This window comes from Halichoeres trimaculatus, unplaced genomic scaffold (genome assembly GCF_033239565.1).
Source record: "Halichoeres trimaculatus isolate MK-OKI-2021-1 unplaced genomic scaffold, fHalTri1.1 fHalTri1_scaffold_13, whole genome shotgun sequence".
Lineage (NCBI taxonomy): Eukaryota > Metazoa > Chordata > Actinopteri > Labriformes > Labridae > Halichoeres > Halichoeres trimaculatus.
Window position 1 is genome coordinate 31,886,865 of NW_027437191.1, and position 14,397 is coordinate 31,901,261.

Here is a 14,397-nt window from a genome sequence, read left to right on the forward strand (position 1 = left end):
AGTTTTTTGTCTAACAAATGTTTTCAACGGAAGGTGAAAATAAACAGGAGGAGAAGTTGAGAAGTTGATAAAATTGAATTTAATTGAATTAATTTATTTAATAGGGACGATGCAGTTTAACATAGTTCCATCACTAAGTATGAATCTGATGTGCTGCACAGAGAGTTTATAGCAAATGCTAATTTCCAACTCTTGTCCCTAGTTGGGCCTTTAAAAGTCAGAAAATGTACAATATTTAACAGCATAAAATAATTAGAGAAAGTTAAAAAAAAAACAATAAAATACAAAGAGTTAAATTAAAAAAATGATGAATTAAATAAATATATATATATATTTATTTATTTATTTATAAAAAAAGCATATAAGTAGAATTAAACTAAAAAATGAAATTACTTTCACAAAAAAGTAGGAAGTATTATGTTTAGAATAGACATCAAAATTTCATTTTATTAATTATATATATATATATATATATATATATATATATATATATATATATATATATATATATATATATATATATATATATATATAAAATATGTAATGCAATATAAAATATGCGATATAACATATTTTATATTGCATTACAAAAAATAAACATATAAGTAAAATTAAACTGATTAAATTACTTTCACAAAAAAATATAACATTTTAAAATTTAAGTTTACAATAATCAGTTATTTCACTTTAATAATTCAATTCAATTTTAATATAAATTTTTAATATCTGAAATATGCAGTGTATTATATTTTATCATTTTATTTAAAAATAAACATATAAGTAAAATTAAACTTTGGAAAGATTGAATCTGTGTACATTTTAAACACCCTTCACAATACACACACAAAAAAAAATCAGTAGCCACAAGCCTTTTCCTAAACTGCCTTGATTGATTTTGCCACAGGATCTTTGCCCTCTTTGAGGGCCTTGGGACATGCCTGCATATATGTTTGAACTGTGTCTGTGCAAGAGTCATTCAGGGCTCTGCCATTGCTGAGGAGGTGGGCAAAGGTCTGTGGCAACCAACCAGTGCATGTCAGCCTCAGGGCTCTCTACTTTCAGTTTATTTTGGCCTCGCCTCCTCAGCTCCAGGAATATGATGTATCTGCAAATTTAAGAAATACTACAGTTTAAAATGAGAATAAATCAAGAGACCTCAAAATATATTTTCCTTGTCTTTGACTTAATGAAGAACCACTACACTTCTGATAATTTTATGTGTTGACAGCACAGTAAAGTCTGTTGTCTACTTTCTGGGTTACATACACAAGGATACAGTATAAAGGTGTAATTATGTCAATAGTGTGCACACAGAGCTAGACGCTAATGCTAGTAGCATTATCCTCTCAGTCACTCTCCTCCACTTCTGCACAGTCAGGTCACCCGTCTTAACACATTTACTGTAGCTCGTTATGCATTCAAGTCATGTTCACTTTGCTCCGTTTTGATGTTTATTATCCCGCGCTAAGCTGCCAACAACGGGAGAAGGGGCGGTTTGTAACAGAACACACGCACCGAACAATGTGACATTGAGGTATGGGTTTGGCAGCAGGAGGCTCTCGCTCCTCTCTTCTTCCTTTCTTCCTTTCCCATCACCCCCTACGTGGGGTATTACTATTCCGTCCAGGTTTCTCTTTCTTTCTTGGAGTGCCACAGCCTGCGAAAAAATATCTCTCCAAATTCACTCAGCTGAACTGGCAACAAAGCAGTGAGGGATGAGGAAGAAGAAGAAACTAAAATACATGCTCCTAATGGCAGTGTCCTTGTCAGTGACACCATACAGAGGAGCTTCTCATCTGCTAATTAGCATAATGCTATGAACACTGATTAAACGTGCTAAATTCTTTTTATCAATTTTTAATACTTATGCTTTTAATAAGAGATAGGAGATTGGATAGAAGAGGGAACTGGAATTAGAGTGGGGAATAACGTGCAGAAAAGGGTTGGGGAAAAAATACCAGACCACTTTTGTCTTCTTTAATTTCTTGTTCATTTTAATGTTTGGCAACGCTAAAGGTATATCGCTTGAAGAATACAATGAACATGACAAAAAATGCAGCTGGTTACATCATATTTCATGTCCTATTTGACATGTTTAAGCTTTGTGTATTCCCAGGTTATCTAAGAGGCCATTTATGTCATAAGCAGCTCTGCACATGCAAAGGCCAAGAGTGGTTTCCTGCTTACATTCAAGCTGTTGCTCATCTCAGAAGTTGTCAGCTCTCACATAACGCCTAAAACAAAAGGCTTATGTGAAGGAAGCTAGGTACTGCTGGAAATTGGCCTTAGTGAGAGACAGGTGGCCAAAAAAACTGAAGATCTCCAAGACAAAGCAAGCACAACATGGTGCCACCAAACTGCTAGATGGTTAAGGCAATGAGGCAACCCGTTCCTGTGTCAGGAATCGTGGTCAGACCTCCAGGGACCTTGAAATGAGTGGGTACTGTTTGAGGTCTTGAAGTTGGTCTGAAGTCACACAGGGCACAGAAGAAGCCCTTCATCAATAAGAGGCAGAGGAAGACCTGGGTACTCTTTGCTAGGGATCACAAGGATTGGACTGTTGGTGACTGGGTGAAGGTTCTCTTCAGGGATGGATCCAGTTTGGAGTTGATGTCCACTCCAGCCAACTTCCTGGTTATCAGGCAGCCTGGAAAAGCCTGCAAACTAGACTGTCTTAAGGCTGATTTATGCCCGCGCAGATCCGCGCCGCGCACACACACACCTACCTGTCGGATGGTGACGCGGGGACAAGATGGCAGAAGAATGGGATCTCCTTGTGGTCGAAGTGCAGAAATACAGGCATCTGTCTGATTCTTCAAACAGAAATCACTGTAATAACAGAGTAGTAAATAATTCATGGCGTGAAATAGCGGTCACTCTCAGCAGAGAAAAGATATTGGTTAAGATAACCTGGAAAAATCTCCTAGACAGATATGTCATGTTGTAAACAAAAGGCAAACTTCTTTTACTCTCGTTTAGTACTCTGGTTGACGTACGTTTGTAGTTTGGGAATGGACACCAACAGACTTTCATGTGAATTTCGCGTGTCTGATTTCTGCGCATCACGTTCCCGCGGAAAGTATAACACAGCTTTCACCCCTACAGTAAAACATGGGGGTGGATCGGTGATGATCTGGGGTTGTTTCAGTCTGGGTGGAACAGTGAATGAACCAGGTCACATACTCTTGAAAACAGTCTTCTTCCATCAACTGGAAAAATCTTTCCTGACTCAAATGACTGGATTTTTCAACAAGACAATGCCCCTTATCACATGGCGAGGTCAGTTAAAACCTGGATGGAGAACCTGAACATTTGAACCCTGCCTTGGCCAGCTCCATCTCCAGATCTTAATCCAACTGAAAACCTGTGGAACATCATCAAACCCCAAATGGAGAACCACAAGCCCCAAAACAAAGCAGGAATGAGCTGCTGTGACAAGACACATGGCTGCAGTCATCAAAAACAATGGTTATGCTATCAAATGCTAACTCCTGTGAGTTGAATGTGACTTAAACAGACAGAAAAAACAATGGACATCCTGAAAGCTCTGTTATTAATGTAGCTATTAATGTAGGAACCTCAGTGATTTTGGTTATTATCAAGAAAACCACAGAAAGTGGTGAGCCAGCCCTTAAATTAAACTCTTATGAGCTTTTGTTGTTGTTATCATCACATTTATCCAAACAAATGTACCTAAAGTTGAACCAGACATTAAAATGAACAAGAAATTAAAGAAAAAAAAGGTGGTCTAATCATTTTTTTTCCATGACTCGTTGTGGAAGACTTGAGCCTTCGTATGTGGGGCATGCAATTCAACTGAAAACTGGTGACCTATTAACTTCCTTTTAAGGAGATTAAAAATCTAATAATAGATTCTACATTCTTCTGAGTGAGTTAATGAGTTAATTTTCTTGTAATTTTTTATTTTCCCATAAATTCCCAGGCATGCTGATGGAACGGTGAAGTTCTGGGATGCCTCCGCAAGTGAGTCTTCTCGGTGTCGTCTAAGCAAATCTCCTCAAACAGCTCTCTTTCTGATTGAATCCTGATTGACAGACACTCTTGGTTTTTCACTTTGATACTGTTTTTTTTCTCCCTTATCCTCTCTAGTAATGCTTCAGGTGCTCTATAAGCTGAAAACAGCCAAGGTGTTTGACAGAAACCGCTCCAAGGAAGAGAAGGGCAGCACCGAGGTGTCAGACGAAGACCCGTTTGCTATTCAGATCATGGCCTGGTGCCCTGAGAGCCGGATGCTCTGTGTGGCCGGGGTGTCAGCCAACATTATCATCTACCGTTTCAGCAAGCTAGAAGTAACTACTGAAGTGGTACAGGTGGGTAAAACTGTATATCTTCATTATATGTTGCACCTAAAATTATTCAACCCCTATTGCAAGAAATGTTTATTAGAAAAACTATCCCTGAATGTTCGTAGAGATACAGCTGGAGGCAAAGTTGGTAAGTTTTAAGGTCAGTAAGAACAGTTAGATGCATACTAAATTTTGAAGTAGTCAAATTCCAAGATGCACACAAATACTGACTCTCAATCATAAGAAAAAACAGCCTCAGTTTGTTTCCTCCAGGTGGTTGGCTGTGGCTGCAGGGGCCTGGCTTTTGGTAGAGGTTGGTGATTGCTACACCTCTCCTCTGGGCTTGTAACGGGCTCCTGTGGCTGTTGCCGGCTCTCTGCTCCTGGTGCAGACAGCCTCCTTGATGGTGCTTTCTCTGTACTTAGCCTCAAGTACACTAGTGTGTGTGTTGCATTGCTCTGGATGATTGTGTATGTGATATGTATGATTGTGCAGGCGAAGGGTGTTTGGGTTGAAGGGCATGTGGGTTTGCTTTTAAAAAACTATAAAGCATTATTTTGTATGAAAAGTGCTTTATAAATAAAGATTTGATTGACTGGTTGATTGATAGATATAGACAAACTGTGTGTTTGGGGAAGGAAGAATAATTGGTTGTTGATTGGTCATAGATGGCTAACTGGTAGTGGGCCTTGATTGAATCCATCTGGCACCCCTCCATGTTTCAGGTTTCCAATGCTCAAAGAAGCAAAGCAGCCCCAGAGCATCACTGAGGCACCGCCATGCTTCGTTGTTAGCAGAGTGTTCCTTTCACAAGCCAACTCCTTACGCTCCTCCTGCTCCTGTTTTTGGTTGTTGATTGGTCAAAGATGGCTAACTGCGAGTGAGAAGGCCTTTGTTGATGATGACAGTCGAAAGTGCCAAGGGCTTTTGAGGTAGTCTTGGGAAAGCGCCACAGAGCTGTGAGATAATCTGAGTTAAAAATGCAAAAGTTGGGGTAGTTTAGTTCCTCTATTATCAACCTCTTCAGCTTCCACTATGAGTATTTTTTTTTCTTAACAGAAGATTTAACTACCCCAAGTTTCACCTTCGCTTTAGGTTTTTTTGGGGATTTTCTTTCATTCATTTTCTGAACCTCTTATCCTGTTCAGGGTCACGGGTGGCAGGGGCCTACCCCAGCTGTCATTGGGCAAGAGGCGGGGTACATCCTAGACTGGTCGCCAGTCAATCACAGGGCTGATTTTTTTGGCTTTTATGCAATTAGATAGTAGAGAGGGCAGTGGCTAGAGCAGGAAACAGGGCAAGAGTAGGGAGTGACATACAGGAAAGGCACCAAAGGCTGGATTCAAACCTGGGTCACTTGCGCAAGGGCGAACCTCATGGAGCGCAACCTAAGTCACTAGGCCATCTGCGCTCCGAATTTCACATTTTAAACTCAGAAGATCGCGCAGTGTTTAAATCCAAAGGCAAAAAGAAAATAAATTAAAAAAAAAAAACTACTCACAGCTCTCAGGTCCAAAAGTCAGTCAGTCACGTCAGTCAGAGTATCAAAGTATGAGTTATTGAATACTGTGCAACTTGTTCGTGTTCTGATCCGGATTCGGAATGCTGAAGTGGTTGACAGGTTTTCATCTTTGAATGCAAACGAGGGACTATACTACCCCAACTTTTGCATTTTTAACTCAGACTATCACACAGCTCCTTGGCCTTTTCCCAGGACTATTTCAAAAGTCCCTGGTGCCTTCAACTGTCGTCATCAATAAAGGCCTTCTCACTCACACTTAGCCATCTTTGACCAATCAACAACCGAAAAACAGAAGCCAGAAGAGGGGGAAGAAGTGGCTCATCACAACATGATGAAAGGAACACTCTGCTAACAACCAAGCATGGCGGTGCCTTGGTGATGCTCTGGGGCTGCTTTGCTTGCTTTGGCACTGGAAACCTGCAACGTTGAGGGATGCTAGATGGATTCAATCAAGGATCAGACAATGATCCAAAGAGCAGAATAAGTCCTAGGATAGTCTAGCAGTGCTCCCCCTACCATTGTGTAGGGAAGGCGGCACCTGCCCCCTCTGGAAGTCGAGTTGATTTTATTTTCCATATCGCGCCAGGTCACAGCAGAAGTGATTCAGAGTTCCCCCTCTCATAAATCAGGTCTATACCTTGTTTTTAAATCTAACAGACTAAACAGCCTTATATTATTCATCTATTTCATATAACGGGATGTTTGTACATTGTCACGTTCATATTTCTCCTTGCGCTGTTTTGCGCACGGCGAAGTTCCACCCCAATGCTTTCACAACAACACACAAACACGCGTACACATGTACACACACAGACAAGCTAATTTTGTATAGTGGACAGAGAGCTTGGAAAATCACCACCTAAAACATCTCCCAGCGCCTTCTCTGTGCAGATCCTGCACCCCCTGCTGCCGACAACGTCACTGCCCTCCCCAAGGCTGTAAACCTAGGGGAAACACTGAGTCCAGATTAGATATTAATAATGGATTTTTTTTAATTTATAACACACTTCACATGTGAGGGCAAATCTCAAAGAGCATTATAATAATAAATAAAAATAAATAAAAAACAACAAAAAATAAATAAATAAATAAAATAAAAAAAAGAAATAAAATACATAAAAAATAAATAAAAATAAATAAAAATAAAAATTAGAGTCACTTGACTTGAACTTGTCTTCTTACCTTCCGTTGTCTTAATTGTAAGACGTCATGGAGCTGATTTCTTGGCCCACTCTTTCTCTCCACTGTTTGAAGTCTTCAGCCTGGTACACAAACACACTCATGCTCTCAAAGATCTGCAGAGTCAAAAGCAGTATGGTTGCCATGCCAACAGACAGAGCAGTGAACAAGCAAAGCTAGACTGTCATAATAATCTGCCTTGATAGGGACACTTATGGGGGTGTGATGGGAGTCTGTGTTTGATGGCTTAAAGAGAAATGCTGTCTAACCCGCACAATCAAAGCTGAAGTGGGAAAGTGTGTGTGTTCCTGCTAACTTCCTGCTGTGGAGAGTTGAATGCTAACCAATAAGATATTTGAGGTGTTTATTTAAGATTTTGGCTGCGTTTTTCTTGCTAAAGAGGCATCGATGTGGTGTTGTCGCTCGAGACTTTTCCCTAGACAGAGATCACCTGTCAATCAAAGTATGTGGGATGCAGTGTGATGCTTCTGTGAATGTTTTATTTTTCAGCTTGTGCCCTTTGTGTTTTCAGCATCATTCGTCCCAACTCTCCAATTCTTTTGTTCAAACAAACTCGGCTCCCAGGAAATGATTGAAACGCTTCGATTAGCCCCCAAAAACTTCAGGCACTTCTTTGGTTTTTTTTAAACCCTCTTTCAAGGCTGAAAGTGTGAGATTTGGATGTGGATCAGGAGCATGATTTGAAATTGGAGCGGGATGTAATTAGGAAAGCGGCCTCGCTGTAACCTCGCAGGAGTGACGGTGGAGGAAGAGCAGAGAATGGCGGGAGCGAAAGCGCAGAGAAGGGCGCTGATCGCTCCTCACTCCCACGTGTCAGCAGGGCTAATGAGACTGACAGAATGCAAAAGAGAGGTGCTTAGGAGCATTGTGCATGTGTGTGTGTGTGTGTGCGAGTTAAGGTGGTTCGACTGTGTGTGTGTGTGTGAATGTGCAGAGGCGGAGGTTGCAGAGAACTCGCCCGAAGGAGGACTCAGAAGGAATGCAATATTCCAGTATTGAAAGACCTCTTTGACTCTTAGTCTGCCTACACAAACATTCACACGCACACACAAAAACTTCATCATTTAGATGATTTTGCGAGTGTGTGGATGTCATTCGTGGTCAGTCGACTCCACAAAGACCAGTTTGTTTACAAAACTTTTCTGCCTTTAATATGCTTTTAACGACCTCCTCTTTAATTCACCGCTAATGTTTTCTACGTGTGTGTGTCGCCGCAGCTGCTAGAAGTGCGAATGCAGTACGAGCTGAACGACATCGAGTCCCCAGACGGCGGGGGTGGAGGAGAGCAGACGTCGGCGCATCCCACGCCAGGCGCCTCCCCTCAGACGAGCGGCCCGCCTTCGCACCCCTCCACCAGCAGCAACAACTCCGACGGAGGCAACATCCCCTGCCTCAAGTACGAAACACACACACACAAGCACTTAAGCCAGCTCTTAAAGCAGCAGGCGCACAAATTCTCATACACACAAGTAGTCTTCATCCCCTTGCAGCCAATCAAGCCAGACCCTGGAAACACATCCAGCTCAGAGCTGCAGCCGTGCGTTCCTCAGTTTCACTTTCTCCTCTGTTGCTTTCTCCTCAGAGTGCGCAGTACTCCTCTGAAGCAGTCTCCAGGTTACCAGGTGGATCTGGTGGTCCAGTTAGTGTGGGTGGGCGGAGAGCCCCCTCAGCCCATCACAAGTCTGGCGCTAAATTCCTCCTACGGCCTGTGAGTATATAGACGATGAAGTCTTTGTCAAGTCTAGAAGCAAGACTTTCTCATCAATCAACATCTTTTTTTTTCAGTGTAATAATTTCTGTTTTTATTTTGAACATGAACAAATATTTAAACAGAACTAAATCAACACAGAAACAAAAGTGAACAGACAAAAAAAACAGTAACAACAAACAAGGAGTAAATAAAATTGTCATCTGCATGTTCAGAAAGGAGTGAGAAGAAATCGAAACTTAACTATTCCCAACCTTTTTGTTAAGTCTAGAAGCAAGATTTTTTTCTCATCAATTGATATCTTTTTCTTTTTTATTAATTTTTTTTAATTCTTATTTTGATCATGAACAGACATTTAAAAACAGAACTAAATCAACACAGAAACAAAAGTAAACAGACAAAAAAACAGTAACAACAAACAAGGAGTAAATAAAATTTTCATCTGTATGTTCAGAATAAGGTGGGAAGAAATCAAAACCTAACTATTCCCACCTTTTTGTCAAGTCTGGAAGCGAGACTTTACTCATCAATTGATTTTTTTTCCATTATTTTAATTTTTTTATTTTTATTTGTAACATTAATAGATATTTAAACAGGCACTGCTGCCCCCACATCTCTGACGCAAATAAGCAGTGAAAAACAAAAGAAAATTAATATAGAACCAAAAGTAAACAGACAAAAAAAACAGCAACAACCAAGGAGCCAAATAAAATTGTCATCTGCATGTTCAGAAAGGAGTGAGAAGAAATCGAAACTGAACTATTACCACCTCTTTACCTTGAGTTATCAATAATAAAATTTTCACTCTTCCAAATTATAACAATAACAAAATACTGATCACCACACAAAAATACACTAAGTACTTATAACAGAATAAAGCAAGTGGTAATAAAGAGAAAACTTGATAGATAAGAAAAGAAACAAAAGAAACTGTATCACCCTATGGTGACCTCTGTACCGTTATATATTTTTTTCAGTAATTTCATTTTTTTATTTACATTTTGAACATGAACAAATATTTAAACAGGCACTGCTGCCCCCGCAACCCAGATAAGCAGTTGAAAACGAAACAAAACCAGTACAGAAACAAAAGTATACAGACAAAAAACCAGCAACAACCAAGGAGAAAAATAAATTGTCAACTGTACATTCAGAAAGGAGTGAGAAGAAATGGAAACTTAACTATTCCCACCTCTTTACCTTGGGTTATCAATAATTTAATTTTAACACTTCCAATTAAAAAAATGATAAAAGTAATCACTACATAAGCAAAATACAGCAAGTACTGATAACATAATAGAACACTTGATAATAAAGAGAAAACTCGAGAAAAAAGAAAGGAACAAAAGAAACTGTATCACCCCATGATGACCTTTGTGCCGCCATAACTTTTTTTTTCGGTATCATAATTTTTCACATTTTCATTTTGGATTATTTCTTGCTTTGAAGATGATTTTTTTCTGCCATTCCTGAATAACATTTTGTTTTGCCCAGATTTAAATATAGTTTATTTACTTTAAAACATGATTTTAATTTACTCATTTCTGAATTAAGCAATTTCTTCAGATCATGTTCCGAGCAGAACATGTTTGTGCCATTGAAAAATAAATAATAACAAATATCATTAATTTATAAGACTTAGTCTGAAGAAAAACATGAAAAGCTCTTGAACTTTCTAGATGTTTTTACAGAATGAAATTCAGTCTCTGACCATATTTCTCTCTTTTCTCCTCGCCTCCCTGACTTTGTCCCCGTCTCCAGTGTGGTGTTTGGCAACAGTAACGGTCTGGCAGTTGTGGACTACATCCAGAAGACAGTAGTACTAAACCTGGGGACGGTGGAGCTTTACGGCTCCAATGACCCCTACCAGAGACAGCCGCGCTCGCCAAGAAAGTCACGGCAGCCTTCTGGAGGTAATGAGGGGAAGAGATAAGAAGGAGAAAAGAGGGGGAAGGAAAATAAAAAACAAGCACAAACTTTTTCATTACTCAACATTTAGCGTACACAAAGATGGAAATTATTCATATCCACATGTTGCGCAAAAGTGAAGCCAAAACTCCACCCTTTTTGCTCACCCAACGTTCCTCTTTTCATTTTTCTTATCCAGCGACTGTTTTTGTTCATGATATGTCTCAGAGCTGTCCGTCAGTCAGTTTAAATAATTTGTCGTAAATCAGCGTGATTGAACTAGATGTGATGATGGGAACTATAGGGAAAGTTGACATGAACAAGGTGGGGTTTATGACCTACACCAGTACTCACAGGGAGTTAAAAGTGTTTTGGCTTCACTTTTGGGGAGCTGCCATGACATCCATCTCTTTATAATCAGTAATACACAACAGATGAAGATTTCATACACTTATCAGCCAAAGCTCAAAACCAAAAGACATTCTTTTATATCCAGAAACCTGACAAGAAAATTTTTGATGATTTTTTAGTTTTTGAAAACAATGGAGGCATAATTTGAGTCTTCAAGTATCTTGAAATAAGATTTTTTTTGTGGACTTAATTTATCTCCTTCAGTCTGATAAGACAGTTTTTGCAAAAATGAGACAAAAACATTGCTTCAGTTTTGTTTTTTGCAGTGTGTGCAATGTAAATGAAGTATTTGAGTACCAATGGAATTTGTGTTTCAGGTTTTGCAATCCTGATCAGCAAAATTCTTCGCACATCTACTTCAATGAAATGTTTGGCAGACACAACTGCGGTTGTTGTTGCGGGTGTTGTAACAGTTTTTTACCCTGATGTAGTTTCAAATATTGTGCAGTGCATGAACTTAAACTGGCTGTCTGTACTTCACATGGCACGGACCATGTACCTAATGGTTTGTATACTGATTTTTGTGAATAAATACTGACTTTTGATGCTAGTCAAAAAAAAAAAAAAAAAAAAAGGTTGCCTTAGGTATGTCTCACTTTTGGTCCAAAAAATGGAAGACAGCCAGCCAGTCCATACCTTGTAGAGCACAGACAGCCAGTCTGTGCCCTGTAAAGAACAGACAGCCAGTCCGAGCCATGTGGAGTACAGACAGCCAGTCTGTGCCATGTAGAGCACATACAGCCAGTCTGTGCCATGTAGAAAAGAGACAGCTAGTCTGTGCCATGTAGAGCACATACAGCCAGTCTGTGCCATGTAGAAAAGAGACAGCCAGTCTGTGCCATGTAGAGCACATACAGCCAGTCTGCCATGTAGAAAAGAGACAGCCAGTCTGTGCCATGTAAAGCACATACAGCCAGTCTGTGCCATGGAGAGCACATACAGCCAGTCTTGGCCATGGAGAGCACATACAGCCAGTCTGCCATGTAGAAAAGAGACAGCCAGTCTGTGCCATGTAAAGCACATACAGCCAGTCTTGGCCATGGAGAGCACATACAGCCAGTCTATGCCATGTAGAGCACAGACAGCCAGCCTATGCCATGTAGAGCACATACAGCCAGCTTATGCCATGTAGAACACATACAGCCAGTCCATGCCATGTAGAGCACATACAGTCAGTATGAGCCATGTAGAGCACAGACAGCCAGCTTATGCCATGTAGAACACATACAGCCAGTCCATGCCATGTAGAGCACAGACAGCCTGTGCCCCCTGTGCAACATCTCTGAGTTCAGTGGGGTCTCATATCCACAGTGCCCTTCTCACTTTCGGCTACTTTAATGGATTGTTTTCAGATAGTTCTAGGTATAACCCTCTGGATGAGTTCCAGGTAGAACATTTATAAAGGATTCTAACAGGAACAAAAGGGTTTCCCCTATGGGCACAAGCTGAAGAACCCTTTATGTTCCTAGTCATTACCTTTGCTTCTAAGACTGTACATTGTAGAAATAAGTAATTTACACTGAAGACAGAAGCCATTTAATAACACACCCCTTCCTCTTGTTCCATTACGTCCTATTGTCTGTAAATGCTGGGATGCTGGAACTGTTAATTATATGGCGCTGTGTATCTCTTGTTTCAGCCGCATCGGCTCTGATTACTCGTGTTTGAAATAGAAATCCTGTGCATGATCATGATTTATTTCTATGAACCGTGTTGCACTATTTTACCGAGCCTCAGACTCTTCCCATGTGAAATCTGCTCCTTGCCTGGAGGCATATGAAACAATTGGAGAGTGCAGCCAAAATGATGCAGTTATTTAAAAAATGACAACTGGAATGCAGCAAGAAGAAAAATCAGATTTGATATTCAAGATTTATTCCCAGCAAAGGCCTGGGTTAAATCTGTAATCAGTCTTTGAGTGAGCGCTATGATGGGCTGGAGCCAGTGCAGCCTCCTAATGATGATTACTTAGACTCCAGGTTCAGCGTCCCTGAACTCATCTGTGGTCTGATCTTAATATGAGGATGAATGGAGCCACAGAGGAACACGCACTGCATCTTAAACGATGCTCCACATCATATTAACTTTGTCTGTGTCCATCTGCCTCCTTTCTCCTCATTCATTCACACACTCTTTGTCGGCCAATCCCTTTAACACACACCACCACTGCAGCCTCAGAGTCCCACTGACAGACTGAGGCCCTCTCAGTATGGACACACTGCCACCTTGTGTCGGATGAGGGCAGCACAGCTACAGACGGATGCCGCAGTGTCATGATGATGCACTGCCCGTGCTGAGACCAAAGTTTGACGGATGATTTAATAAGCTGTGTGTCTGTGGAAGTGGGGGGTTCAGTTTCCTACCACAGTACACACACACACACACACACACACCTAAATGCTTACTTATACACAGGGGCATAAAATATGCACGGAGCATCTGGTGTCACTGACTGGTGAGCTGTGGGCTGGCACCTGTCAGAGCTTGGCGAGCGTGAGCAGTAATCAGGCGTCCAGCTGTGTTTCCGCGCCAACAGAGGCTGCTGTCTGCCTGGCTTTCTGCCTGACAGGACAATGTCACACACGCAGGCGTCGATACACAAACATGCACGCAGCAAACAGAGGAATCAGACTTCAGATGGGAGGAGTTTCTGATTGGCTTTTTGTTAGATTATTTATCGTCTTTTTATTGTAAAAGCTGTTTCAATTCCTGTAATTTAAGGGTCAAAATGCAAAAAAATCTCATACCCTCCTGAAACCTGGAAGAGTAAAAGTGTTACAACTTCTTATTATTTTGTATTACATAATTGTTTTAGTTGAAAGTAGTGTGCTGCAATTATTTCTTTTAATAACTTTTTTTTTTTTTTTTAATTGAGTGTCCTTTGCAGGGGACAGTGGGACTTCCTTATACTGAAAAATGGTCTTTCTTCTGTCATCTTGTCTTCAGTTTTAAAGGGGGAACCAGGTGATTTTTGTGCTTAAAACAAAACATAGATCATTAACTGAGGGATCCATCAATATGAAAATTTTGGCCGATACAATAACCAATATCAATATTGTTGTTATGGCTGATAACTGATAATTATCAATATAATTAAAAAAGGAAAAAAAAAGGTTAAAAAAATTAAAAAAAAACATCTGAGATGAAGTGTCAAGGTAGTTCAAAGCAGAGTCCTGCACTGGGTTGGGTACCTGCAAAAACAGCTGATTTGCTGGTGTTTTTTTTTTAAACTTTTTTTGTTCCTGGGTTCGGATCTAGGTGGAAAAAATAACATGCAGGTCAGGTCGCGGGTTTTAGTTTGACACATCAAAATTGATATAAAATAGTAATAAATACAATAA

General features: G+C 40.2%; 1 protein-coding gene across 3 annotated transcripts in view; it reads left to right on the forward strand.

The window, feature by feature from the left end:
* stxbp5a (syntaxin binding protein 5a (tomosyn)) overlaps window positions 1–14,397 on the forward strand; it is a 186,415-nt gene that overhangs the window by 149,692 nt on the left and 22,326 nt on the right. For all 3 annotated transcript variants that reach the window (XM_074684689.1, XM_074684690.1, XM_074684691.1), the window contains exons 14-18: window positions 3,944–3,984; window positions 4,111–4,331; window positions 8,247–8,425; window positions 8,612–8,737; window positions 10,499–10,650. In XM_074684689.1, the coding sequence (XP_074540790.1) occupies window positions 3,944–3,984; window positions 4,111–4,331; window positions 8,247–8,425; window positions 8,612–8,737; window positions 10,499–10,650 (719 nt within the window). The remainder of the gene's footprint in view (window positions 1–3,943; window positions 3,985–4,110; window positions 4,332–8,246; window positions 8,426–8,611; window positions 8,738–10,498; window positions 10,651–14,397) is intronic.